Source organism: Eutrigla gurnardus (genome assembly GCF_963514095.1).
Source record: "Eutrigla gurnardus genome assembly, chromosome: 24".
Taxonomy (NCBI): domain Eukaryota; kingdom Metazoa; phylum Chordata; class Actinopteri; order Perciformes; family Triglidae; genus Eutrigla; species Eutrigla gurnardus.
The window spans coordinates 11,888,081-11,914,924 of record NC_139935.1 but is presented as its reverse complement, the minus strand read 5'-3'; the positions used below and the strand labels follow the sequence as shown (position 1 = coordinate 11,914,924).

Genomic DNA, 26,844 nt, shown 5'->3' with positions numbered 1-26,844 from the left:
CTCGGGCAGACTTTCACCTAGAAACTCCATTTAAACTTTAAAATGGAGACACGAGTGGTGTGGTATTCATCCTACTTTACCTTCTTCATACACACATTCATACTTTATTCAACTCTTCAAAGACATTCATACTAATTCAAACTATTCTCACTTTTCCAACTATTCATACTACTTTACCTTCTTCATACACACATTCAGACTAATTCAACCCATTCCCACTTTTCCAACTATTCATCCTACTTTACCTTCTTCATACACACATTTATACTTTATTCAACTCTTCAAAGACATTCATACTAATTCAAACTATTCTCACTTTTCCAACTATTCATACTACTTTACCTTCTTCATACTCATTCAAGTCATCATACCAGTGTAGCGTCAGCTATTATTCATAACTTAAAATATTCCACATCTCTCATACATTCATGGTATTATTCAACTCTTCAAAGACATTCATACTAATTCAAACAATTCCCACTTTTCCAACTATTCATCCTACTTTTACGTCTTCATACACATTCAAGTCATCATACCAGCGTAGCGCCAGCTATTCAGCAGTCATCATTCACACCGCAATTTCGTAGAAATTGCATTCTCTAGTTATTATTATTATTCTTCCGCCTGTTTTTTCAAACCTAATCTCCTTCAACATTATTCAACCGATTCACTTCATTCAAACTTCAAAACGTTCATCTCATTCAGGACATTCCCGCTACTACTTTTCACATTCATAACATTCATAAATTCATAAATATTCAACGTTTTACGTCATTTTTTTAACATTGAAGTCAATGAGCGGAACATTCAAATTTGACAAAATTCCATGCACATTCAACTGCTCACCATTCATTCATACATTCACCTAGAAACTCCATTTAAACTCTAAAACGTAGACACAAGTCTTGTGTCCTGGTGTGTCAATCCGCGTTTCAATAGCTCATATAGTTTCTGATCAATCACTGTTCAACGACCATGATCGTTTTGGGAGAAATCCTGAGTTTATAATGGGTGTGTATTGCGTGGAACCTTCTGGGCTAGAGTGCGTGACATCATCAGCTAGAGTGTGAGGGCTTCTCAGATTTTTTTCCTTTCCAAACTCCTCCCGGCCACAATCTTCGCTCTACAGACATGATATTTTCCAATTTTGTAGACAAACTTGTCCTGTCTCTCACAATGTGCTCAAAAACTCTGTGAGATTTATAGAATTTGAACTAGCAACCTCTAAGCGCGGCCAAGTCCATTTTTCGCCTCATCCGCTCTAATGTAAATCGAGGAGCAGATTTTCAAAGAAACCTGAAAGCAACTCCATTTCTAACTCGCCCTAGCTTCCAGATTTCTGACACTAGGAAAAAATAAAAGTCATCAGTGTCTTCATCAGAGTCTTGTGGCGCTAACGGTGCAAAAATTTTGGCGATAGGAGTTTCATTGTGAGCGTGGCAAGCTTTTGTTCGGACCCTTCCCAAAGCCAAAGTTCAGAGGAATCTAACAGGACTTACACAGTCAAAATGCTGAAATCCACTTCATTTCTAACTCGCCCTAGCGTCCACATTTCTGACACTAGGAAAAAATAAAAGTCATCAGTGTCTTCATCAGAGTCTTGTGGCGCTAACGGTGTGAAAATCTTGGCGATAGGAGTTTCTGTGTGAGCGTGGCAAGCTTTTGTTCGGACCCAACGCAGAGGGGGAATGGAGCGATAGTGAGAGGGGGAGAGACGCTCCAAAGCAGTCATACACACGCAGCAAGGGCCGTTGCCATGGTGACAGCACTGTGTGGCACTGATCTTCATAACTGACAGCAGGTGTGCTCTGATTGGTGGACAAGAATGTACTAAAAACTACATTTAGTAGTGGGATATGTCGTTTTTTTAGTCAAACGTCTTCTGCTCGGGCAGACTTTCACCTAGAAACTCCATTTAAACTTTAAAATGGAGACATGAGTGGTGTGGTATTCATCCTACTTTACCTTCTTCATACACACATTCATACTTTATTCAACTCTTCAAAGACATTCATACTAATTCAAACTATTCTCACTTTTCCAACTATTCATACTACTTTACCTTCTTCATACACACATTCAGACTAATTCAACCCATTCCCACTTTTCCAACTATTCATCCTACTTTACCTTCTTCATACACACATTCATACTTTATTCAACTCTTCAAAGACATTCATACTAATTCAAACTATTCTCACTTTTCCAACTATTCATACTACTTTACCTTCTTCATACTCATTCAAGTCATCATACCAGTGTAGCGTCAGCTATTATTCATAACTTAAAATATTCCACATCTCTCATACATTCATGGTATTATTCAACTCTTCAAAGACATTCATACTAATTCAAACAATTCCCACTTTTCCAACTATTCATCCTACTTTTACGTCTTCATACACATTCAAGTCATCATACCAGCGTAGCGCCAGCTATTCAGCAGTCATCATTCACACCGCAATTTCGTAGAAATTGCATTCTCTAGTTGGTGTGAATGATGAAATCATTCACATCCTTTGTTATTCTACGTATTTATTATTATTATTCTTCCGCCTGATTTTTCAAACCTAATCTCCTTCAACATTATTCAACCGATTCACTTCATTCAAACTTCAAAACGTTCATCTCATTCGGGACATTCCCGCTACTACTTTTCACATTCATAACATTCATAAATTCAGAAATATTCAACGTTTTACGTCATTTTTTTAACATTGAAGTCAATGAGCGGAACATTCAAATTTGACAAAATTCTGTACATGTTCAGGCACATTCAACTGCTCACCATTCATTCATACATTCACCTAGAAACTCCATTTAAACTCTAAAACGTAGACACAAGTCTTGTGTCCTGGTGTGTCAATCCGCGTTTCAATAGCTCATATAGTTTCTGATCAATCACTGTTCAACGACCATGATCGTTTTGGGAGAAATCCTGAGTTTATAATGGGTGTGTATTGCGTGGAACCTTCTGGGCTAGAGTGCGTGACATCATCGCTTAGAGTGTGGGGGCTTCTCAGATTTTTTTCCTTTCCAAACTCCTCCCGGCCACAATCTTCGCTCTACAGACGTGATATTTTCCAATTTTGTAGACAAACTTGTCCTGTCTCTCACAATGTGCTCAAAAACTCTGTGAGATTTATAGAATTTGAACTAGCAACCTCTAAGCGCGGCCAAGTCCATTTTTCGCCTCATCCGCTCTAATGTAAATCGAGGAGCAGATTTTCAAAGAAACCTGAAAGCAACTCCATTTCTAACTCGCCCTAGCTTCCAGATTTCTGACACTAGGAAAAAATAAAAGTCATCAGTGTCTTCATCAGAGTCTTGTGGCGCTAACGGTGCAAAAATTTTGGCGATAGGAGTTTCATTGTGAGCGTGGCAAGCTTTTGTTCGGACCCTTCCCAAAGCCAAAGTTCAGAGGAATCTAACAGGACTTACACAGTCAAAATGCTGAAATCCACTTCATTTCTAACTCGCCCTAGCGTCCACATTTCTGACACTAGGAAAAAATAAAAGTCATCAGTGTCTTCATCAGAGTCTTGTGGCGCTAACGGTGTGAAAATCTTGGCGATAGGAGTTTCTGTGTGAGCGTGGCAAGCTTTTGTTCGGACCCAACGCAGAGGGGGAATGGAGCGATACTGAGAGGGGGAGAGACGCTCCAAAGCAGTCATACACACGCAGCAAGGGCCGTTGCCATGGTGACAGCACTGTGTGGCACTGATCTTCATAACTGACAGCAGGTGTGCTCTGATTGGTGGACAAGAATGTACTAAAAACTACATTTAGTAGTGGGATATGTCGTTTTTTTAGTCAAACGTCTTCTGCTCGGGCAGACTTTCACCTAGAAACTCCATTTAAACTTTAAAATGGAGACACGAGTGGTGTTGTATTCATCCTACTTTACCTTCTTCATACACACATTCATACTTTATTCAACTCTTCAAAGACATTCATACTAATTCAAACTATTCTCACTTTTCCAACTATTCATACTACTTTACCTTCTTCATACACACATTCAGACTAATTCAACCCATTCCCACTTTTCCAACTATTCATCCTACTTTACCTTCATCATACACACATTCAGACTAATTCAACCCATTCCCACTTTTCCAACTATTCATCCTACTTTACCTTCTTCATACACACATTCATACTTTATTCAACTCTTCAAAGACATTCATACTAATTCAAACTATTCTCACTTTTCCAACTATTCATACTACTTTACCTTCTTCATACTCATTCAAGTCATCATACCAGTGTAGCGTCAGCTATTATTCATAACTTAAAATATTCCACATCTCTCATACATTCATGGTATTATTCAACTCTTCAAAGACATTCATACTAATTCAAACAATTCCCACTTTTCCAACTATTCATCCTACTTTTACGTCTTCATACACATTCAAGTCATCATACCAGCGTAGCGCCAGCCATTCAGCAGTCATCATTCACACCGCAATTTCGTAGAAATTGCATTCTCTAGTTATTATTATTATTCTTCCGCCTGTTTTTTCAAACCTAATCTCCTTCAACATTATTCAACCGATTCACTTCATTCAAACTTCAAAACGTTCATCTCATTCAGGACATTCCCGCTACTACTTTTCACATTCATAACATTCATAAATTCATAAATATTCAACGTTTTACGTCATTTTTTTAACATTGAAGTCAATGAGCGGAACATTCAAATTTGACAAAATTCATTGCACATTCAACTGCTCACCATTCATTCATTCATTCACCTAGAAACTCCATTTAAACTCTAAAATGTAGACACAAGTCTTGTGTCCTGGTGTGTCAATCCGCGTTTCAATAGCTCATATAGTTTCTGATCAATCACTGTTCAACGACCATGATCGTTTTGGGAGAAATCCTGAGTTTATAATGGGTGTGTATTGCGTGGAACCTTCTGGGCTAGAGTGCGTGACATCATCAGTTAGAGTGTGGGGGCTTCTCAGATTTTTTTCCTTTCCAAACTCCTCCCGGCCACAGTCTTCGCTCTACAGACGTGATATTTTCCAATTTTGTAGACAAACTTGTCCTGTCTCTCACAATGTGCTCAAAAACTCTGTGAGATTTATAGAATTTGAACTAGCAACCTCTAAGCGCGGCCAAGTCCATTTTTCGCCTCATCCGCTCTAATGTAAATCGAGGAGCAGATTTTCAAAGAAACCTGAAAGCAACTCCATTTCTAACTCGCCCTAGCTTCCAGATTTCTGACACTAGGAAAAAATAAAAGTCATCAGTGTCTTCATCAGAGTCTTGTGGCGCTAACGGTGCAAAAATTTTGGCGATAGGAGTTTCATTGTGAGCGTGGCAAGCTTTTGTTCGGACCCTTCCCAAAGCCAAAGTTCAGAGGAATCTAACAGGACTTACACAGTCAAAATGCTGAAATCCACTTCATTTCTAACTCGCCCTAGCGTCCACATTTCTGACACTAGGAAAAAATAAAAGTCATCAGTGTCTTCATCAGAGTCTTGTTGCGCTAACGGTGTGAAAATCTTGGCGATAGGAGTTTCTGTGTGAGCGTGGCAAGCTTTTGTTCGGACCCAACGCAGAGGGGGAATGGAGCGATAGTGAGAGGGGGAGAGACGCTCCAAAGCAGTCATACACACGCAGCAAGGGCCGTTGCCATGGTGACAGCACTGTGTGGCACTGATCTTCATAACTGACAGCAGGTGTGCTCTGATTGGTGGACAAGAATGTACTAAAAACTACATTTAGTAGTGGGATATGTCGTTTTTTTAGTCAAACATCTTCTGCTCGGGCAGACTTTCACCTAGAAACTCCATTTAAACTTTAAAATGGAGACACGAGTGGTGTGGTATTCATCCTACTTTACCTTCTTCATACACACATTCATACTTTATTCAACTCTTCAAAGACATTCATACTAATTCAAACTATTCTCACTTTTCCAACTATTCATACTACTTTACCTTCTTCATACACACATTCAGACTAATTCAACCCATTCCCACTTTTCCAACTATTCATCCTACTTTACCTTCTTCATACACACATTCATACTTTATTCAACTCTTCAAAGACATTCATACTAATTCAAACTATTCTCACTTTTCCAACTATTCATACTACTTTACCTTCTTCATACTCATTCAAGTCATCATACCAGTGTAGCGTCAGCTATTATTCATAACTTAAAATATTCCACATCTCTCATACATTCATGGTATTATTCAACTCTTCAAAGACATTCATACTAATTCAAACAATTCCCACTTTTCCAACTATTCATCCTACTTTTACGTCTTCATACACATTCAAGTCATCATACCAGCGTAGCGCCAGCTATTCAGCAGTCATCATTCACACCGCAATTTCGTAGAAATTGCATTCTCTAGTTATTATTATTATTATTATTATTACATCTCTCATGTGAAGAGATGCACAAAGATGCTCCTGAAGTACAAAGCTGAAATCTTAAAACTGCAGTTTAAGAGCAGCAGAGAACTTTACAGAGGATAACATGTTTGAGAAATATAATTTAAAAATGTTCTGGAATGTAAGGGCAGAGAATAAAATACAAAGAGATATGTTTGCACTGACATAATATATGACTCAGTAATGTTTGTTTCTGTGTGAAGTTCACAACATTTTTCTGATGAAAATATTAATGTTAAAAATGTTGGCCCACTAGGGAGCCTTGTCTGGGTCATGTGTTCTTGAGAGCCAAATCATCTGTATTTTTTTAAAATTTGTATAATAAACTTTGATTGCTAGTATATATGTTGTTGTATTTATTAAATGAGTGAGCTATAGTAGGCCAATGAAGTGACAAGGTTATAATGGTGGAAGTGTATGGTGATATATCTGGCCCTCGGGTCGTGAGGTGAACATTTGTGTGTCCCTCCCTTTCATCAAAGCTGCCCTCCCTGTTCTGGATGAACTGCTTTTTACTTCCCTGTGATCAAAAGCAAGGAAAACATGATTGATGTATGAAATACTCTGAAAAAACAAACAAACAAGAAATAATAAATGACTGGAATAGAATGAAAACCTCTGATTGGATGAAAATCCCGTGGAGGGGAGCCTGGCGGTGTTGATGTATGTGAGCAGTTTACTTCCCTGTAGGGCTGTCAAAATTACTCTAAAATGACGTTCAAATATTCCCTTTAAAAAAACACATATATTCAAACATATTCATATTTCTGGTTGTGCATTAGGCACGTCAATAACAGGACAAATTAATACAACGAGACATAACTACTTGTATTGGTAATTTATTTAAGTTTAAACATATTCAACAACATATTACCTACAAAAATAAGGAAATTAACTGATGGACAAGCAGACCTCTCTCTCTCTCTCTTCCTCCCTCTCTCTCCCTCTCACGCTCTCTCTCTCTCTCCCTCCCTCCCTCCCTCCCTCCCTCCCTCACTCTCTCACCCCCTCCCTCTCTCTCCCTCTCACGCTCTCTCTCTCTCTCTCTCTTCCTCTCTCTCTCTCACGTTCTCTTTCTCTCTCTTCCTCTCTCTCTCTCTCTCCCTCCCTCCCTCACTCTCTCACCCCCTCCATCTCTCTCCCTCTCACGCTCTCTCTCTCTCTCTCCCTCCCTCCCTCCCTCCCTCCCTCACTCTGTCACCCCCTCCCTCTCTCTCCCTCTCTCTCTCTCTCTCTCTCTCCCTCCCTCCCTCACTCTCTCACCCCCTCCCTCTCTCTCCCTCTCACGCTCTCTCTCTCTCTCTCCCTCCCCTCCCTCCACATATCGGTTTAAATGAACGACAACAAGAAACAAATGCTGATCAAGAGTTTAGAGCAATTTAAGGTTGTGATTCTTGTCCTAAATATGTCAGGCTTCATTCAGTGGTTGAAACAAATATTATTAACATTAATTGAAGTTGCCACTGTTTTGTTTTTTTAACGTATGATTCAAAATAATTTCACATTCGAAATTCCGTTTTTAACAACTATTCGAATATATATTGGAATTTAGAACATTTGTCGACAGCCCTACTTCCCTGTGATCAAAAGCAAGGAAAACATGATTGATGTATGTAATACATACTAAACAAGAAATAATAAATGACTGAAATGGAATGAAAACCTCTGATTGGATGAAAACCCCGTGGAGTGGAGCCTGGCGGTGTTGATGTATGTGAGCAGTTTGTTCTCATTTAAAGATCCAACACAAATAATATCACATCATCTTTAAAGCAGAGTCCTACCTGAGATCCACAGGAACAGCACCAGCACCAACAGGGGGTCCATGATGTGCAGGTAGACCGTCTGTCTGCCCGCCTGTCTGTCTCTGCTCTGATAAAGACCTGCGCTGTCCTCAATGTAGATCTGTGTACATGAAGAGGTGGAGCTTTACTCTTTACTTAGAAACATTTCTCAGAACTGCATTTCTGGGAAACCAAAAAACTTTTAATCAGACAAGAATCTGCCTACTGAGGACATATTATATGACTGTTACTATGACAACCAGGAAACCACTTAGATGTTCCTATGAGATTAATGCTGTCAGTGTCGTCTTATTATTTCCTCTCGATGTTTCAACACCAAGTCTTTCAGAGGAGACTGGATTACAGCTTATATTAACTGTTGATGGATCTATTGAATGTTTTAGTAATCAATCATTCAGTCTATAAAACACCAGTAAACGGTATAAAATGTGCAGCCCAGTCTGTCAGAATCCGAGGTGACGTCTTTAAATGTCTTGTTTTGTCCGACCAACAGTCCAAAAGCCAAAGAGATTCAGTGGATGTGGATCTCTGCAGGAAGCTCCGAGCTGTCCATTCCTGTTGGATTCCTTCTAACTTCTGAATTCAAACATCGTCCCTCAAACTCGTAGCAGGAAAATGATGATGAGAAACGGTGCAGGATGATATTTGAGTGTTTCAGTGTGTCGTCTCCTTGTTGACTGCAGTCTGTGTGTAACTGCTGCTCTAACTGACTGTGTCTCAGTCAGTTCACTGACATCATGTTTCAGTCTGACTTTGACTTTCATTCGTCCTTCATAAAGCAGCAGGATGTTTTCAGCTCTGCTGCTTTCTTTATTCAGAACACCTCATATTTTATTGCTCTGGAGGCTCATTTTATTCTGAACCTGTAAATCTGTTTGTGTTGTTTTAGCTGCATTCGGCCTCCAGAGGGGTTCCACCTTTGTCACGGCCTCCTGCACCGCTTTAATCTGGAGCTCAAATACTCTAGAAAACAACTTTGACAGGTACGGTGGCTGAGGAGGAACATACAGGGTGAACTTTACAATAGTGATCCAGCGCTTTATCAATACATTACAGAATCAAAGAGAGGGAGTGAGGGGGGCTCACAGTCTGGTTATGGGACCAGCCGGTCATAAACTGATGCACGGTGAACCTTTGCTGAACAACATGAACAGCTTCATGAACACAATTCAATAACATTCATGAATATAGGCCAGAGATCTTCAACATGGGGTCCTGGACCCATAGGGGGTCCACGGATTTCCAGCAGGGGGTCCCCAACATTATTTGATCCCAAACCTTTTTTTCTTACAAAATTAAAAATATGTTCAAAAATACACATTAACATTAATACAACATCTAATAAGCAAATATAAATGTTAATTGTTGTGTAAATGTGAAATTGTGATGTAGAAATGCCAATATAGATTTACAATATGTTCTGTAAATATATATTTCTGTCAACAATTATTATTTTAATGGCTAAGCATTGCATACATACATCATTACAAAGTACCTGTATACATGGCACTATAGGCTGCACTACACATTATTATTGGCCCAGCTTAATAAGGAACATGATTAATATGATATGTAATAGGGGGCCCTCCACCGTGTCACTATCAGCCAAGGGGCCCTTGGCCTGGAAACCATTTAAGACCTCCGATATGAATGAATGTAAAAATATGGTTACACTGTTTAAATAATGACAGTAGGCTACTTCACTGGATGGAAACTTGGAATGAGTTCTGCAAAGAATCTGGTCTGAGATTACGATATGAAATAAAGAAATGGAAGGCCGGAGAATATTGTTCAGATGTGTGATGGATGGTGAGGTAAAACTGAAGAGTTCTACTAAGTAATCAACATCCTCTCCAGACGCGAGGCTGCTAGAATCACTTGTGCTTCCATATCGATGGTTGACGAGGAAAGGACTCTGCAAGTTTCCACAGCTGGTTCAGGATCAGCAAAATGGAGGAGACAGATTGGGAGAAACTCAGTCTGTTGAAGAAAACCTGCCAGCGAGCAGGTTAACTTCACAGAGTCAGTTACCATGGTAACAGTTTACTGATAAGGAAACGTCAGCCTGTTAAAGCCTGAACGTATTAAGTGTATGTTGCAATAACAGCTGAGTGGAAGGAGAGGCGGTTTGAGGGGGAAGGGGGTGGAGCTGCTGATACAGCTGATAACGACACACACGTGCACGCGCTAGTGCTCGAGACGGCAGAGTGTGTGCAATCAGGAAGTAAGCATCGACACACAGGCACGCCGTCCAAGTTTACCTCCGGCCCGACTTTTTGATTGACGGGGTTTTTAACCTTTAACAACAACTTTAATCTGCAGAATCAAGATCACTTTAGGTATTTACAAATCAGGGACTTTGTCTGCAAAATATTTTAAAAAATGATACTACAATGGGAGAGGAGATCCTAGACATTTTTCAAAAAGCCTGTAAAAGAAGCTACTTACCAAAACCAGATTATCTAAATGATATTGAAAAGAGACCATTCTCTGAATATTAAAGCAAGATGGAAAGCCGAGCTTCACAAGCTCTCCCTCCTGGAGAGAACGGGACTCCATTATTCTGAACTCAGCACAAAATAATCACTTCTCTAATCACTCTGCTTGCTGGAGGTCCTGTTGAAGCATCTTCACATTTCCTGGAATCACCCTTCTGTGGCTCCATTTTGGTGTCCATGGTGTCCTGGAAGCAGTTTTTAAGATGAAAGTCTATTTTAGTGTTTAAATCTTGTACCTGGGTGATCTAGAAGGGCTTCACTGTGCAAAGTGTGATACATATTAGTTGAGGGTGTTATTAATGGCATGTAAAAAGACTTTGACCTCACTGTCAGACATTTCAAGCTGGCAATTTGCAATTTAAGTTTATTTTTAAACAATTTAGGTGATTTTGATGTCTTTGTTTGCGTTGAGATTTAAATAAAGAAAAAACATTCATCTTTAGCTTTTTTCTCTCCTTTTTTCTTATCTTTATTGCTTTTTATAGTCATGTATGTGTATATGGGAGCTGTATACAATGTTAATTTTTACCCGATTACTCGATAAACCGATGGAATAATCGGTAGATTACTCGATTACAAAAAGATCTGATAGCTGCAGCCCTACTTTTAACCACTAGTTATTACAACTTCATACTATCAGTTAAAACAAATAATTGTTTTACATTATAAATGCCAGAAAACTTCCCTTACCGAGTCACACAAACACACGTCTGCATTATTGTAACTCACCATCTCAAGTTAAAACAACTTGAATATGTTTATATGACTTCCCATTTCAAGTTAAGATTTATATTCCAAATGACTTTCGACTAACATGTAGAAGTTAACTTGACTGACAATTATTTCAGTGTATCTGTATCAGATTGGGTTGTAAAGCGGCAGAACATTTCCAGTACATTTTCTGAAGACTTTCCATGGGAAGTTACGCTGGGGAATTTTGGAAATATTAATATATTATATTTGCACTTTACAATATGCAGCTGCAGTTTTGTGGCATTCTTCACGTTTGTCTTTTCACAATATTTACACACAAAGACTTTCCTTGAACATTAGCTTGTGTGAAATCGGATGGTGCACGTGGCATTTCTCGGTAGAATAAGATAACAGTATTCATACTCTCAAGTGTACTTGCATGAAATCTGTCCGTTTTAGTCAAAATTATGCTTAAGTACATTTTCCCCAACTATATAAAAAATCCCTGTTCAGGACCAACCTTCAATTTTGTAAATTGCAGGTTTATTCCCATGAATTCCTGATAATTCCCATGGAAAGTTTCCAACTGAAACTTGCATTAAGCAGCCCTGTGACGTCACTGCTCCTCTCCTGTCAGCCTCTCTGCTGCTGTGAAGACACACAGCGGTGGTAGGGAGGACGGGCTGGTTGTCTCAACCTCAGAGTAACAACAAGTTCACCTGTTTCCAGACGCTTGACGTTAAATTATGACTCAACTGTTTTACCTTCAAACTGACGTTCGTGTTGTTTAATCCGACGTTCCGTTTGTCGTGTAAAACATAACGGAGGACACGAAAAACCCATTCTAACGTTCGGTTTAAATGAATCATTTCACTGTACGACTCCAGTAAACCTGAACCCAAAGTCCGTCTCATTCTCTCCGTGGTCTCTCCGCTTCGCTGTCCGCTCTTCCAGCGCGTCATCCAGCCCGCTGTTCCCCCACAAACACGCAGCAGAGACGGCAGAGACACACGGAGCAGTGAGGGGGGGCGACGCGGCCAAATGTCCGTTCAGAACAGAGTTTTGAGTTCATAGTCTGCAGCATGCTCCACGTTATCACAAGTAATTAGTGGCATTATATTCATTACCAAAGCATTGGTTCATTAATTATCAAACTTCCTGGACAATAGAAGGATTAAGAGAGCGAAGCTGGGAAGTGACCATGGCGGTGACTCAGCCGTGAAACCCGCAGCCACAGTAACATATTAGTACGACGCTGAAGTTGGCTTCCGATTCGCCAGCCTCCGATTCGGCACTTAAGGGGAAAGTTAAGGGGAAATTAACTCATTGTGCAGTGCGACTGTTTGTCCACTGATTGACTGTTTTTTGTGACACTTCTTGATGTGAAAACCTTTTAGACATTTTAGGTAAGACACCAGCTTTGCCTGACACCTACTATTGTATCTGTAAAACTTTTATTTAATTTGTGAAAATGCTAAAGGGGAGATTTTGCCGTTTTTGTTTTATACCAAGACCTCATTAGACCAGGTCCAGATCCAAACCACTGTGCCTAGACTTCTCAGATCTACGCACATTCTGGAGACTGGAGGGGAATCAGCGACACAGATGGAGCTGTGGTGAACTGAAGTCAGATTGTAGGAAGTAAACGTGAGAAGAACTATTATCATTTTGATGACTCGCACACATTTAATTACACTCCATATCATACGTTAGATCCGTGTTATCATGATGAACTCCAGCAGTGTTTTTGATGCTTTTACTGCATGCAATTTTTTTCATAAACACCTTCTTTTAAAATCCAACTCGTATCTTAAATCAAAATAATTTTGAAATATTGAATCAGCGCTGTCACCGCAGGAGGAGGAGGAGGAGACGGCCCGACTGCATGTAATACAGGATACAATAAATACCCTCCATTAGATCCAGTGGCGTGGCGTGGGGAACATTTCCGAGGAAGCCAAGTGAGACACAACCTCGAAGCTGTGTATGTTTTTTACGGGGTGGGAGCAGAAAAACGGATGTTGCAGTTTATATGTTGCTATTTCCCGTGGTCGGATGAACTATTAGAGCGCCCAGCATCATTTTACCAGGACTTACACACGCTGAGCTCTCTCTCTCTCTCTCTCTCTCTCTCTCTCTCTCTCTCTCTCTCTCTCTCTCTCTCTTATTATTATTATATGGTTATTCAGGGAGCAGGAATCCTTGTCAAAAAGGAGACAGGGCCAGCAGAATAGCCGCTGTAGCTTGGCGCTACCAGCTAGCCACTCAGTGCGGACGTAATTCTCCTCATTAAAGGTAAGAAAACCTTTCTTTTTTTCCACCAAGGGAGTTCAGCGCAGCTTGGCCTCCTCACAGACAACAGGGTGCAGTAACATGTTTTCAACACTCATTCACCCCGTAACATTTAGAGGGGCGCTGTTTAACACATCATGAAACGCTCAATAATTACTGAAGAGAGACGAGGAGGAGACGACAGACACATCACAGAGGGATTACGGAAACTGTTAAAAAAGTGATTTTATTAAATGATGGTTATATTCTGAAAAAACGGAGGAAGCCTGGCTTCCCTTGGCCTCTGCAAGGAAACACCACTGATTAGATTAGAAAATCAGGAAATTATCCATTCGCCAGTGTGCACTTTGATACTGGGAGTGAGTTTGAATTGAATTTATTATACAACCATACAGTAGAATGTCTTGATATTTTCTATAATAACATTCAGGATCACTCAACAAGAATCCATTGAAAATATTAGCAAACCTCTTAAGGAATAAGTTTAATTAATTTATGAATATGAGGAAATTATCTGATTGTCAGTAGGCTATGCACTTGAGAGAGATTTGGAGGTGACTTTATTATAAAACCATCCAGTAAAATGACTTGATATTTGCTATGTAACTGCTAGTCACAGTCACTCTGAACAAAGATCTATTGAAGAAATTAGCAAACCCATCATTTTCCTCATGTTTAACCGTTGCACCTGATATAAAAACTGCTTTCAACGCCATTTAAGCAACTTCGGGCACCCGTACCGTAAGTACAGGAATAGATGCGCAACAGATTTCGGCGGCTGGCGTGACCGCAGTGAGCCACAGCCCCCTGCCCGACTGGAGGGGTATCAACATCCGTGAGGATGTCATGCGGGGTTTGTAAGATAAGGAAGACAACAATCATTGTTCATTTTAACGAAGTCACTTATTAATATGGCAATTTCTTGCATCACAGAGCGTGTTTGCTGTAGCTCATCTGCAACGTTGTTGATGGCGGTGATTGTGTCTCAATTGTGTCTCGCTGAAGTTGCAGGACGGCATCAGTGAGCACCCGACCGCTTGATGTGCCATGCGCCCAGGGTGCACTGCTGCTTTGCGCCGACTTGGAAGCTGTGCCGTCCTCACGTCACCCTCCCTTATAAAGGGAACATTGCGTACAGCTTGCCTGTGCACAGTTTTATAAATCTGATTTTTTTTTTTGGCGCACACAAACTTTGGCTTTTGGGCGTACGTACACTTTTAGTAAGGATCCTACTGACAGTTTTATAAATGAGGCCCCAGGTCTGTGCCACGGTCAAGTCCTGAAGTGCGCGAGGGCTCGCTCACGGACATTTTGAGCCCACTACTTTCGATGCTGACTTTACCTGAGGGAATTACCCACAGTTCATAGCGTTGCAACGTGAAACGTGGGGTTACCAGGGGAAGTCAGAGGAATTACAATGTGTGGAATATGACATATACACAGATATATTAACATTAACGGAAGGCATGAGTTGGAGTGGAGACAGCTGCACTGTGACCGTTGTTCAGGAGAGGAGAGGTATATATGAACGTTTCCAACGTTTCCTGCAAAGATCTAAGGATTTTCTAGACCTTGAACTAATCTATTTGAGCAGTTAAACAGCTGTAACGTAGGCTGGATGGAGATGCTATATGCCACACTGAAATATGTTCCTTATTTCTGGTCCCATGCTCAACTAGCGTTATTTCAGCAGGCAGAAGCAGATGGATTAGCTACTAGCATCATGGACACTGGGTCAAAAGATATACACTCTTATTTCTTGGATGTAAGTAGGCAATCTAGACAGTTGGCAGTGATGGAGAAAATACTGACTTATTCATGTGAGCTTGTTATTTTCCAAATTTGCATTGCATTAGCCTATGAATTCCAGATCATTTCAGTTTGTTTCTGTCTGTGAGTGAAGTCCACATGTTTTTGGCTCATTCACTTAAGCTTGTGTAACCGGTCAATGAATGACATATTTTTATAACCTTTAATTTGATATTTTGTGGTTTGTAGAGTTTTATTTGACTAAAATGCTGTGTTGTTCATGGTAGCTGAGTATTGGGAGATTCATTTGTTGTATAACTCTGCCATCTAGTGGTTAGTGGTGGCTATTTCAGTGTGCACATGTGTGAGTGCACATGATAAATTGCACGTTTTCCCTGATGAGTGCACATACATTTAGTTGTTATGTTGGGAACATTGCTGTTTTGAGAGCTTAATAAAGTGCCATAAAACAACAACAGCGTCCCATCTTCAATGCATCATTATGTATTACGCTACGAGAGAGGTATGGAAATATAGTTTTATCTGCTTTAAATTGTCTAGCGATGTGTCTTACTATATTGTAAAAAAATTGGACCCACTGACGTCATGGCAAATTTCTGTCCCCACCACTTTACAAACCAAACCTACACCCTTGCCTCTCAGCCAGATGAACCACCAAAGTGGTTCGACCCCAAAGCTTCAAATAAGTACGCTAGGGCCCCCTAGTGGTGAATGAAATAATGAAGAAAGTCAAAGAGTTTCCAGTCAACCTAACATGAGATGTTTGCTTCATGTGCCGATCCAACATGAAATCATTTGAGAATTAAAGTAATCTTGGTGATACATGTGTGTGAGTGTGCCTTTCATAAATAGTTCTGAACTCAAGGTAGAAAATAAGTCATTCGGTAAAATTCAAACCTGGATTTGAACCAACAAGACTTTGATAATGTGTCTTATTCCTTAGCCACTACACCACCATTGTCTATTTGTAACATGAGATAGTAGTAATACTTATAATAATGATATATAATAATAATCATTCGTAATATAAGTAACGGATCCATGAAGGTGGGTCAATGCAACTCATATATGATAATAACAATAATAATAATAAGCAGGACACTACCGGGAGTCGAACCCCATCTCAGTAAACTGAAAGTATCTCCACCGCTGTCTTTTTATATTATTATCGCCATTATGTATTCATTCATATTAAACTCATGAATTACATATACATTGATTTATAAATATATATCCATGAATGAATACATTTGATTTATAAATTATATAGATACATTATTTTGTGAATTATATTTACATTAATGTATTATACAACATTCATTTATAAATTAGATATACATTACAGTCCTTCTGTGCAAATAAACTTTTTTTCATGAGGCATCAACTGTTTCTTCCCTTTTCTTCACAATAGTGAACAATTTAACAAAAGGCACAACTAGTTTCTTTCTTTGTGTTTTTTATATAAAAAGGCCAGTGTTCTTCATACACCCTTTTCAGCCAATTAGAAGTCGAGGACTTGCCTTGGCTGAATGGGACGACCGTACCTGGAACAGGGATTGCTGTGCTCTGGTTCACACACTCAACCATGGTGAGTTTGTTGTTCACTTGTCTCTTTTTGTCCAGAGGTCAAATCGTCTTTGCTGACCTCTGGCTGCTGTGTGAGGTGTGTGTTTGTTAAGGAGGACGTGTAGTCGGTCGCCCCTGAAGGTCCGTCCGTCGTTGCTTTGGATGTGGGAACTTGGCGGGGTCTCTGCGGGTTGGATGACTGTGCAGGTTTCCAACAGCCATCTTCCTGCTGGAAACGGATGGGTGCTCCGGCATGCAGCGCCGTCAGAGGTGGAGCAGACTTGTTGCATTGCTGCTTCTGGCGGCGCTGGCATTCCTCTCTGCTTGCTGGCTGGTGTTCAGAGGGGTTACCTGGGGTTGCAAGTGTTGCTGCTGTCGGTAAGAGCTCAGTCTGCTGCACATACATACTTGTTACACTGCCACCTATAGGTTCAGCATGGTTGTGACGGCACTAAAGGCGATGCGTTCAAAGTCAAAGTCTCTGGTTTTCCCAAATAACCTACTCTGCCTTTAAGTACCAAGTATTTTAATTCTAAATATAGTGTTAATACATTGCTAATGCTAATCACTAACATTATGTCACTATTAGAGAACAATGGCCGTCCTATTTTTGAAGAAAAGGCTGAAAACGGAATACCCAAAGTAAAATGGTTACTGTTTTTGAACCCCTATGACTACAGACACAAAGCTGAGCATTCCTGAAAGATAACCCTATGAATTGTCTTCTGCAAGTGTCAGATTTACTCTAAGTGTTACTGACACTGAGTTACTGCAGCTCAAACATAGTGGAAATTGCAATTTTTTTGCCTCGCCTAAATTATTTTTCTTTTTGAATGAAACAAGTTAGCTGTGGCTGTTATATATAGGCCTAAAAGTTGAATGAAGCCACAGCCACAAGCCTGACCAACAACTGGTAGAAAGTGGATAAAAAGACACCCAAAAATGAGCTTTGCAAGTGCAGTGTTGTAGGGCAATGTCAGACGGAGCTGCATCTGGAACAAGTGTTCCACATGAGATTATGGGTATTTTTAGGTATATAATTCTACTTTTTTTGTTGTTTATTTCACCAGTTCTACAACTACTACTAATAAAACCAACATTTTTTTAATGTTTTTTTTACATAACAGCCTTCTGTAATGAGACGCTGCATACTATCATATCTGCAGGTCACAGTCTGACCTTTCTGAGCTGCTGCGCTCTCACCCTCAAGCCCCCTCCCCTCATGTAACGTAGCGCTGGAATCGTAAGCTCATTGGCTATAAAACCTGTCAGTCAAAAATGTACTCCTCTGCCTATTGGCTCTCTGCCTGGGGATTCTCGTGGTTGGTCAGCCGAGAGCCAGTGAAGCGCTGGCTCTCTTGATGGACAGATTGTTCAGCCAATTCGGATCGCAGAATCGTGGAAGGGGGCTTGTTTTGTCGCCAAGAAGCTGCCGTACACGGAAATCGAAGCTTTGTTGTTCGCCCGTCATCGAAGAGCGATAACTAGCTATAAACAATCTTTTGTTCAGAAACTCACAACGTCAACACATGGCGTGTTATGGATGACTACCGGAGTTAGCGTGCTCATGGTGGGACTAAACGAAGTGGCTACTTTTGTTCGTTGGACTCTTACCTTTCTCTGGATATAAGGATTAGCATGCTACATGTTGTTTTTGGACTTCCAGACAGCTCGAAAGGTAGGGAACACTTGGCTTGTTGTTGTTATTTTTCTGTGCACTCCTTGCACACATGCTGTGTTTGCTTTTGATGTGTTTTCCGTGAGCCTAAAACGGCTTACTTTGTTCGATTTGCGAGACTCGTAGCTTTCAAATGATGTGTAATATGACGCAGACGCATTTAAAATAATATGCGATTAAACGGAATGAATGCGAAACTAGTGCAAATGGCCCTCATGCGGGTCGCTGACTAAATATCAGGTTAACCGTAATCGCAACAATAGCCGACATGCTAGTGGTTAGCTCGCTAGCTAGCTACCTTAAATGGGTAAAACTGAGCTTAATGCTTCATTTACGCTACAGATTTCACGATGTTCCCAGAATTTACATGTTGTGCGACATCATGCGACAGAGTAAATCCAGCAGACCAGATGGAAGATTCCGGGCTCCGTGGACTCAAATCAGGATCACGAGTCGATACGAGTTGGAAAAAGCTGTCATCTTTATTTCGCATGTTTTCACAACACTGAATACGTGTAGACCTTCATCAGTTTCAATCTTTCAGAATGCAACCGTTGGGAGTTGAACCCATGGATGAAAACGCCTTTCCTTGCCAGGATGGGGTTGACCCAAGAGCTCTGTCACATGTCCAAGTGAGCAGCATGTCCAGCATTACAAAACGGAGGTACAGAGTCATGTTAAAAGAGACCTGGGCTCACTAACGGCTGAAAGTTATCCTCCATCGCTCCACATGACGGAGGTTTCAATGAAAAGTTGCCTCCAGCATCACTTTGCCCAGGTCCGTCTGTAACCATGACGACGGGAAAATGAAGAGAGACAGAACAGAAAGAACGGCTCAGGTTTGTGGCGCGCCGTGGGGACCCCGCTGTGGTCTTAGCGGTACCGCGTGGGGACCCGTCAAACTGGGTGGTCCCCCTACAGACAGGAAGCAACACAGGACGACCGACTCAGCACTCTAGTTGGACATTTCACCGTTTGTGGTTTTCAACCCCACGTTTCCTCGGTGGACGGGTGTGTCAGGTGTCAAACCTTTTTGACCGTGTGTGAGATAAAGGAAGGACGGGGCTTTGATGGCCTTTTTCTGACAACAGTCCGTCGGCTGTGTGTTTGGGAGCGCGGCCTCAGAGCATGCCGAACCCTTTGGCGTAGGTGATGGCTTTGAGCAGTCTCTCCCGCAGCTTCTCCTTGCTGTTGTACTCGGGCAGCAGCAGCACGTTAAAGCAGGTGTGAGACGTCGGTAACCTGCAGGACGAGACGACGGAGTTATTCATCAAATATATACATGATGGGAGCAATCTGACGTCCCTGATACTCCAGTTTATACACTTAACGTCATATTTACTAGCACATCTCAAGTTATAGTGTTTAGTGAGACTTTTCCTTTAGAAAATAGCGCCACCACTAACAGTTCAGGTGGAGAGTGGTACTGCAGCACAGCAGAAGGAGACAGGCTTCCACCAACAAACCAAAAACCCACTAAATGATAATACATTCAGATGGAGTTCTGAGAGAAGTTGGTGAAGAAAAGCTGCTAAAATGAGGAAGACAACAGTAAGTGTAGAAAGCTGGGGTTCAAGTGGTGTTTGTGGACAGAATGTTACCTTGAGTGTTTTTCTGAGAAACAGGGTGAAATAATACTTGAACATGGATTATGTGTTGGATGAACTACAGGAGATGCTGGACAGATACAGAAAAGTATGTGTACGCACAGAAACGGCAAATACAACAACAAAAGGAAAAATACTTTTTTAAGACAACATCTAATGTTTTCAGTATCAGTGAAATCAGTAGTGTATATCATGGTGATAGGCCCCGGTGCAAATAGTTTTTTGTGCCCTCCATCCCCGACCTGAACAGAAGCACACGCTTGTGAGCACTCCACGCACGCACACACACGCTTGGACACACACGCACAGTACGGTATGATAACTCTGCCGGCCTGGGGAGAGAGACATGCCTCGGCTCGGCCCACAGTGCTCAGCAGCAGAGAGGTGACGAGACTAGAGCCGAGCTGTATTGTGTAGTGGAGAGGGGCCAACACACGCTATGCGCAATTGCGCACACACGCGCGATCGTCCTTTCAAATGCGGCTGCGTCTCTCCAGGTCACTGTGTGAGAGAAAGAAAAGCTCTGACTTGCTTGGGCAGACGTTGTTTGGTGTCACCCGCTGATTTGCATAATTTAAAGCCCACTGAATCTTCCAATCCTGCCCCGGTTCAGCACCATCAATTTTTTTTTTTACCTTCAAAAAAAGTCCTCCCAGTGCGTACTGGATTCCGACTGGCGGCGCCACTGGGTGTTGTTATATATTCACATTGAAATTCTGGCATTGATTTGAGCCCCACCGTCGTATGAGTTAGCCCCACCGTAGTTGAACCAGAAAAAATACTCTGGCGCCGCCACTGCCTGTCATGGCTGAAAGTTGTGGAAATAAAAAGAAGAGTTTTGATTTCGGTTTAATCCCACAGACACAAAAAGAATGTGGCTGCAGCTGAAAATGAAGCATAAGAATATTGTGCAGCCTAAGACATGGTTTTAATCATATTTCACATATTAAACAGAGTTAATATCAGTGGCTATTTCTACTTCCAACAGAACGCTGCTTCAACACACAGAAATGTCCTTAAACATTTCAGAAAACTCCCGTTTGCAAAAAACCTAAGAGCTCTGCAAAGAATCTGGTCTGAGATTACGATATGAAATAAAGAAATGAAAGGCTGGAGAATATTGTTCAGATGTGTGATGGATGGTGAGGTAAAACTGAAGAGTTCTACTAAGTAATCAACATCCTCTCCAGACGCGAGGCTGCTAGAATCACTTGTGCTTCCATATCGATGGTTGACGAGGAAAGGACTCTGCAAGTTTCCACAGCTGGTTCAGGATCAGCAAAATGGAGGAGACAGATTGGGAGAAACTCAGTTTGTTGAAGAAAACCTGCCAGCGAGCAGGTTAGCTTCACAGAGTCAGTTACCATGGTAACAGTTTACTGATAAGGAAACGTCAGCCTGTTAAAGCCTGAACGTATTAAGTGTATGTTGCAATAACAGCTGAGTGGAAGGAGAGGCGGTTTGAGGGGGAAGGGGGTGGAGCTGCTGATACAGCTGATAACGACACACACGTGCACGCGCTAGTGCTCGAGACGGCAGAGTGCCAGAAAACTTCCCTTACCGAGTCACACAAACACACGTCTGCATTATTGTAACTCACCATCTCAAGTTAAAACAACTTGAATATGTTTATATGACTTCCCATTTCAAGTTAAGATTTATATTCCAAATGACTTTCGACTAACATGTAGAAGTTAACTTGACTGACAATTATTTCAGTGTATCTGTATCAGATTGGGTTGTAAAGCGGCAGAATATTTCCAGTACATTTTCTGAAGACTTTCCATGGGAAGTTACGCTGGGGAATTTGGGAAATATTCATATATTATATTTGCACTTTGCAATATGCTGCTGCAGTTTTGTGGCATTCTTCACGTATGTCTTTTCACAATATTTACACACAAAGACTTTCCTTGAACATCAGCTTGTGTGAAATCGGATGGTGCATGTGGCATTTTACGGTAGAATAAGATAACAGTATTGATACTCTCAAGTGTACTTGCATGAAATCTGGTTGTTTTAGTCAAAATTATGCTTAAGTATATTTTCCTCAACTATATTAAAAATTCCTGTTCAGGACCAACCTTTAATTTTGTAAATTGCAGGTTTATTCCCATGAATTCCTATTAATTCCCATGGAAAGTTTCCAACTGAAACTTGCATTAAGCAGCCCTGTGACGTCACTGCTCCTCTCCTGTCAGCCTCTCTGCTGCTGTGAAGACACACAGCGGTGGTAGGGAGGACGGGCTGGTTGTCTCAACCTCAGAGTAACAACATGGATGAAGGTCGGTGAGGAGGTGGGACCCGGTAACTTCATGAATCCAGACACGAAGGCGGATGGTTTTCCGGCGTTTCTGGGACTTGTACAGCAGGTACAGTGCAGCAACGGGGGAGATATCAGCCATGATCGACGTGGAAAGAGAGCGGGAGAAAGGGGCGCCCACGGTTCAAAAATCAGCATCATGCGCGAATGACGCGAATAGTCCAAAATGATCAAGCGGCGCGATACACGCGTGTCATGCGATTGTATTCGCCTCTGTCGCGTCTGGTGTGAACGCCGCATAATGTAAACCAGTTTGTAGTACAACAGTATGTCGAGTTATTAATGTTAATGGTTAGACTTGAAATACTTTACATCAAGGAAATGTGATGAGGAGGTTATGATCTGGGAGTATATACATATTTGACATAATAAATTAAATTAATTTATTAATTATTTGAGTTTTACATGGGTGAGATTGTAGAGATTTACTTTACTTATTTTTGAGTTATTTTTTTGGACTATTGAAGTGTTTTATATTGAGAGGAGTTTCTCTTAATTTGTCCACAGTTTATGATGTAACACACTTAAACATCACAATCTACAGTCTCCAGCAACAGCAACACTCTCTGCCTGTCTACAACCCCACCTTCTGTCTGACTACCTGTCTAACTGCCTGTCTACAAGGCGGGCCTTATCTGTCTGTGTACAGACACTTAAGTATAGTGGGACCCATGTGTTTAACAGCTTTCTGGGTGTGAAGTTATGTTTGAGATGTACCAAAACCCAATGTTTGAGCTTATGTATAATGTTTTGCTAATAACTTACTGCCTGCGTCATCCATCTGTCGCCAAGGACAAGAGACGAGAGGAACCAACAAAGAGGGAAGACGAAACACAGATTATCAGAAACGTCGAAGAGGGACTGAATGTGGATCCCTCCCCCACCCCCCCCAAATCTCCATCCAGGTCTTCGTCATTCTCCCTCCCTCCAGTAAACCTTTCTCTCCCCTCCTCCCCCTTGGAATTCCAGGAGCTACCCCCACCTACCCCCCGCCCTACTCAGACCCCCTCTCCCAAGGCTGCAACTAAGTCACCAAAACCCAGGACCCCCTCTAAACATCAAAACATGGCACCTTCTGCATTCCTGTTGTGACTACTAAGAGAGTAAACATTGGGAAACCTGAACACACAGCTAACCTAAACAATCTCATTCCTGTTCTCTCAAAATCAAAGTCAACCTCAAAGCCTGTCAATAACACCATCAGGATGGGTCTGCTAAATGTTAGGTCTCTTAATACCAAATCATTTTTAGTCAATGATTTTATTACCACTTCTAAACTTGATTTTATGTTTTTAAGTGAAACATGGCTAGAACAAAATAACAGTGCAAGCATTCTGATCGAGACAGCACCCCCCAACTATAATTTGATTGATGTTTGTAGATCTGGGAAAAGAGGTGGAGGGGTTGCTGCTATATTTAAAAATACATTTCAGGGGAAACAGATGTCACTTGGTGTTTTTCCATCATTCGAATATCTTTGTGCTGTGTTGAAATGCTCTCCCAGAGTTCTCCTGTTAATTATTTACAGGCCACCTAAATATTCATCACATTTTTTCTATGATTTTACTGAATTATTGTCTAGCATCTCCACTGATTTTGACTGCCTAGTTATAACTGGTGACTTTAATTTTCATATTGATGATTTGAATGACAAGGGTGCAAAATAACTTTTTAATATTCTAGACACATTTGACCTTTCTCAACATGTGAAAGAGGCTACTCATTGTAAGGGACACACCGTGGACCTGATTATCACAAAAGGTCTCCATGTTTCTGATGTTTTTGGGACTGATCCTTCATTGTCTGATCACTTCTGTGTTTTCTTTAATATTTCTTTCATTCCTGACACACAAACAGAATCAAATAAGGTCAAAAAGCGGTACATCAATGAACATGCCAATGTACTCTTTAAAAATGCCATCTCCTCGTTACCACCTCTAAACCCATGTCATGCTGATGATCTTGTAAACATCTTTAATTCTAAAATTCTGAATGTCATAGATGTCATTGCACCTGCTACGGTTAAAACAATTTCTGGTAAGCAAAAGGCACCCTGGAGAAAAGCTGCTGTTGTGACAGCCCAGAGAAGAGAGTGCAGGAAGGCTGAACGAATCTGGCGGAGTACTAAACTTCATATTCACCATGACATCTATAAAGAGAGCCTCCGGGCCTACAATTTAGTCTTAAAAAGTGCGAGAGAAACATACTTCTCCAATATCATAAACAACAACACTAATAAGGCGAAAACCCTATTTGCAACTGTTGACAGACTGACCAACCCCCCAACACAAATACCAGCTAAACTCCACTCCACGCAGAAATGCAATGAGTTTGCATTCTTTTATACTAATAAAATTGAAGGCATCAGACGCGCCATCAATATCTCAAACAAAAAAGTTGGATCACCACCCTGTTCAGGCAAAAGTAACACAGCAATGATGGCAAGCTTTAATGCCATAGACTCTAAAACTCTAGTGGAAACGGTGACAAATCTAAAATCATCCACCTGCTGCCTTGATGCTTTACCTACCAACTTTTTTAAGAATGTTTTTGACTGCCTATCAACAGACGTATTGCAAATAGTTAATAACTCCATTCAATCAGGCAATTTCCCAAAGGCCTTCAAAACTGCAGTCATTAAACCTCTTCTAAAAAAGCGGAGCCTAGATGCCTCTATTATCAACAACTACAGACCAATTTCAAATCTACCCTTCATAAGTAAAATAATTGAGAAAGTTGTCCTCCAACAACTAAATCACTTCCTGGCTTCAACTGGCTGCCACAACAACTTCCAGTCAGGATTTCGACCTTTTCATAGCACTGAGACGGCCCTTATTAAAGTTGTAAATGACATCCGTCTTAACACAGACTCTGGCAAAACTTCAATATTAATGCTATTAGACCTCGGTGCTGCATTTGACACTGTCGACCACTCAATACTCTTGGACAGGTTGGAAAACTGGGTGGGGCTCTCAGGCACAGTCTTAAACTGGTTCAAGTCATATCTACAAGATAGGAACTATTTTGTTTCCATTGGCGACTTTGAACCTACCAATGTAACATGTGGAGTCCCCCAAGGTTCAATCTTGGGGCCAACTTTATTCAACATCTACATGCTCCCACTAGGACAAATCATGCAAAATAATAACATTGACCACCATTGCTATGCCGATGACACCCAAATCTATGTAGCACTATCACCAAACGACTATCGCCCCATAGATCTTCTGTGCCAGTGCATTGAGCAAGTCAAAGACTGGATGTGCCAAAACTTCCTACAACTAAATGAGGACAAAACTGAGATAATTGTTTTTGGTGCTAAAAAAGAAAGGTTTAAAGTAATTCAACACCTTCACTCTCTGTCCCTGAAAACCTCAAACAAAGCCAGAAATCTTGGGGTTATTATGGATTCTGATTTACATTTCGACAGTCACATTAAATCAGTAACAAAATCAGCCTACTATCACCTAAAAAATGTAGCAAGACTTAGAGGGCTCATGTCAGCTCAAGACTTAGAAAAACTTGTACATGCCTTTATTACTAGTAGGCTAGACTACTGTAATGGTCTCCTTGCAGGTCGTCCAAAAAAAACTGTCAGGCAGCTACAGCTTGTTCAGAACGCTACTGCTAGAGTTCTTACAAAGACCAAAAAATGTGAGCACATTACACCAATTCTTAAATCCTTACATTGGCTCCCTGTATGTCAGAGGATTGATTTCAAAATCCTCCTGCTCACATATAAATCACTACATGGTCTAGGACCGAAGTATATCACTGATATGCTCCCACTACATAAGCCTTCTAGACCACTAAGATCTTCTGAGACCAATCTGTTAGAGATTCCCAGAGTAAACAACAATCACGGGAAAGCATCATTTAGTCACTATGCAACAAATAGCTGGAATAAACTTCCTGAAGATGTAAGACTTGCCCCAACTCTGACCACTTTTAAAACTAGACTGAAAACTTTTATGTTCACCATAGCTTTCTGCTAAATCTTTTAATGTCTGCACTGTTTTTAATTATTGCAAATATGTTTTTATTCTCCTTTTCTTTCTGTAATGCATTTTTAATTTTTTGCCTTTATTTTCTTTTAATTCTTCTATTTTTTTCACTTTGTTGTATGATGTGAAGCACTTTGAGTCTGCCTTGTGTATGAAATGTGCTATACAAATAAAGTTGCCTTGCC

General features: G+C 40.9%; 2 protein-coding genes across 2 annotated transcripts in view; one reads left to right on the top strand and one right to left on the bottom strand.

Moving 5' to 3' along the window:
- The window catches only part of LOC311010064 (scavenger receptor cysteine-rich type 1 protein M130-like), a gene marked incomplete at its 5' end in the record, with an annotated part of 423,347 nt that overhangs the window by 78,345 nt on the left and 318,158 nt on the right, over positions 1-26,844 (top strand). The gene's annotated exons all lie outside the window — the stretch shown is intronic.
- LOC311010016 (uncharacterized protein) overlaps positions 19,847-26,844 on the bottom strand; it is a gene marked incomplete at its 3' end in the record, with an annotated part of 54,842 nt that continues 47,844 nt past the window's right edge. Inside the window, exons 4-5 of the mRNA XM_084004499.1 lie at positions 20,327-20,339; positions 19,847-19,967 (exon numbers count right to left, since the gene is read on the bottom strand). Coding sequence (XP_083860625.1) covers positions 19,847-19,967; positions 20,327-20,339 — 134 coding nt within the window. The remainder of the gene's footprint in view (positions 19,968-20,326; positions 20,340-26,844) is intronic.